This window comes from Nicotiana attenuata, chromosome 1 (assembly GCF_001879085.1).
Source record: "Nicotiana attenuata strain UT chromosome 1, NIATTr2, whole genome shotgun sequence".
NCBI classification, from domain to species: Eukaryota; Viridiplantae; Streptophyta; class Magnoliopsida; order Solanales; family Solanaceae; genus Nicotiana; species Nicotiana attenuata.
Window position 1 is genome coordinate 57,295,482 of NC_031989.1, and position 2,827 is coordinate 57,298,308.

Consider the following 2,827-nt stretch of genomic DNA (forward strand, 5'->3'; position numbering starts at 1 on the left):
GGTACGAACAAATCATCAATACGAGGCAACGGGTACTTGTTCTTGATGGTGACCTTGTTCAACTGGCGGTAATCAATGCACATCCGCATGGTCCCATCCTTCTTCTTCAAAAATAGCACTGGTGCGTCCCAAGGCGATACACTGGGCCTGACAAATCCCTTTGCTAACAACTCCTCCAGCTGCTCCTTCAACTCCTTCAACTCCTTAGGAGCCATACGGTATGGTGGAATGGATATAGGCTGAGTGCCTGGAGCCAAATCAATGCAGAAATCAATATCACGATCCGGAGGCATGCCAGGAAGATCAGAAGGAGAAACATCGGCGAACTCTCGGATTACTAGCACTGAATCAATCGCTGGAGACTCTGCGGTGACGTCTCGAACATAAGCTAGATAGGCCAAAAACCCTTCTCGACCATGTGTCGAGCCTTCAGGAAAGAAATAACCCTGCTAGGCATATCAACTGTGGAACCCTTCCACTCCAATCTCGGCGATCCTGGCATCACTTGTGAAACCGTCTTGGCATGGCAATCAAGGACGGCGTGATATGGAGATAACCAATCCATGCCCGGGATGACCTCAAAATCAATCATATCAAGCAACAGAAGGTCTTCTCTAGTCTCAAAACCACAGAAAGTGACCACACAGGACCGGTAGATCCGATCCACAACCACAGAATCACCCACAGGAGTAGACACGTGAACAGGAGTGCCCAAAGGCTCAGGAGAAATAACCAGGAAACGAGCAAATAGAGGTGATACATATGAGTAGGTAGACCCCGGATCAAATAATACTGAAGCATCTCTACCACCGACGGAAATAATACCTGTGATGACGGCATCTGGGGCCAATGCATCTGGCCTGGCCGGAAGAGCATAGAATCTAGCTGGAGCGCCGACTGTCTGGCCTCCACCTGACTGAGTAGTAGCTGGCTGACCTCTCCCTGTCTGGCCTCCACCTCTAGGGCGGCCTCTACCCGTATGCCCTCCACCTCTAGGTGGCTGGGCAGCTGGTGCTGAAATTATGGGCTGCTGATCCTGCTGCATTGCCTTGCCCCGAAGTCTGGGGCAGTATCTCCTCATGTGACCGGGATCTCCGCACTCAAAACAACAGCGCGGGGCAGCAACCTGCTGCCCTGATGGCTGACCCTGATAACCCATAGGCCCGCTGGAAGAAACCTGGATAGCCGGTGGATGACATGAACTCTCCGGCATGGCACAGAAATAAGAATCAGAAGGACCCTGGGGACCTGAATACCCACTGGATGAACCCTGAATAGCTGGCGGGCGGTAGGAAATCTCTGGCATAACACTGAGATAGGGGCGTGCTAGAGCCCCCCGGGCAGGAGGTGGTGCTGAAACTGGTGGCCTACTAGGCTGGCCTCTCCCATACTGACCTCTGCCCCTAGCTGGGGCACCTCTAAAGCCATCGGAGAACCTAGCTCTCTTATCCTTATGTATCTGCTCTCTACCCCTCTGAGAATATCCCTCAATCCGACGAGCAATCTCGACCACTAGCTGATACTCTGTGCCCATCTCCACCTCTCGAGCCATACTAAATCGAATCCCGGGCTGCAATCCAGCGACAAACCTCCGCACCCTCTCCGCATCTGTAGGAAGTATCATAAGTGCATGGCGGGACAACTCGAAAAACCTTGTGTCATAGTCAGTCACAGACATCTGCCCCTGCTCGAGCTACTCAAACTGGTACCGCAGCTCCTCCCTCTCAGAGGGCAGGATAAACCTATCCAAGAACAACTGCACAAACTGATCCCAAGTGATGGGAGGAGAACCCGCTGGCCTGCCAAGAACGTAGGACTGCCACCATCTACGGGCCCTGCCCTCGAGCTGAAAAGTAGTGAAGTCAACTCCATGCGACTCCAGTATCCTCATGTTGTGTAGTCTGTCCCTGCACCTGTCTATGAAGTCCCGAGCATCCTCATGACGCTCACCTCCGAAGACTGGAGGATGAAGCTTGGTCCATCTCTCCAATAACTTCTGTGGATCACCATCCACAGCTAGCCTGGGCTGGGGTGCCACTGCAGCAACTGGCTGAGCCCCATCTGCGAGTAGTGCACCCGGAGTCTGATATACTGCAGCTGCATGACCTGGATCCTGAGCAGTAGGGGTCTGGGCTCCCCCTCGTGCCTGTGAAGTGGCTGGGTCTGCTGGAAATAAACCAGCTTGAGTCATAGTGTCCATGAACCGTAGCATGCGTCCCATGACTTCCTGAAATCCCGGTGCTATCATGAAATCCGCCGGGGTAGGCTCAGCTACGGGCACCTCGCCCTGCTCCTCAATGATAGGATCCTCTACAGGATCTTCCGGTGGTGCAACTGGAACGGCTCTGGGATGCCCTCGTCCCCTACCATGGGCCGGTGCCCTCCCTTGGCCTCTACCTCAGCCTCGAGCAACGGGGGGAGCAGCTCCTCCCGGGTCCGAAACGTCAGCGGTGTGAGTTCTCACCATCTGTGAGAGAATAGAAGAGGGGAAATTTAGTACACTAAGCACTGCACGACAGGAAATAAATAAAGAGTAGTCTTTCCTAATATCCTATAGCCTCTCGAAGATAAATACATACGTCTCCGTACCGATCAACAAGACTCTATCAGGTTTACCCATAACTCGTGAGACCTACGTGAACCTAGTGCTCTGATACCATGTTGTCACGACCCATTTCCACAATAGGTCATGATGGCGCCCGACACCGTTGCCAGGTATGCCAATGCGGAACATTTCCATCTCCTAATGTTAATTTTAGCGGAATTTAAGTGAAATAATTATCCGAATTTGGGTTCGCTACCCGAAAGTGATAGATAAAATAAATAA

General features: G+C 52.4%; 1 protein-coding gene across 1 annotated transcript in view; it reads right to left on the reverse strand.

Annotated features, from left to right (window-relative positions):
- Positions 1-1,428, reverse strand: part of LOC109236325 — a gene marked incomplete at its 3' end in the record, with an annotated part of 4,065 nt that extends 2,637 nt beyond the window's left edge. Inside the window, exons 1-4 of the mRNA XM_019402495.1 lie at positions 1,396-1,428; positions 1,127-1,240; positions 472-604; positions 129-406 (exon numbers count right to left, since the gene is read on the reverse strand). Of these exons, the coding sequence (XP_019258040.1) occupies positions 129-406; positions 472-604; positions 1,127-1,240; positions 1,396-1,428 (558 nt within the window). The remainder of the gene's footprint in view (positions 1-128; positions 407-471; positions 605-1,126; positions 1,241-1,395) is intronic.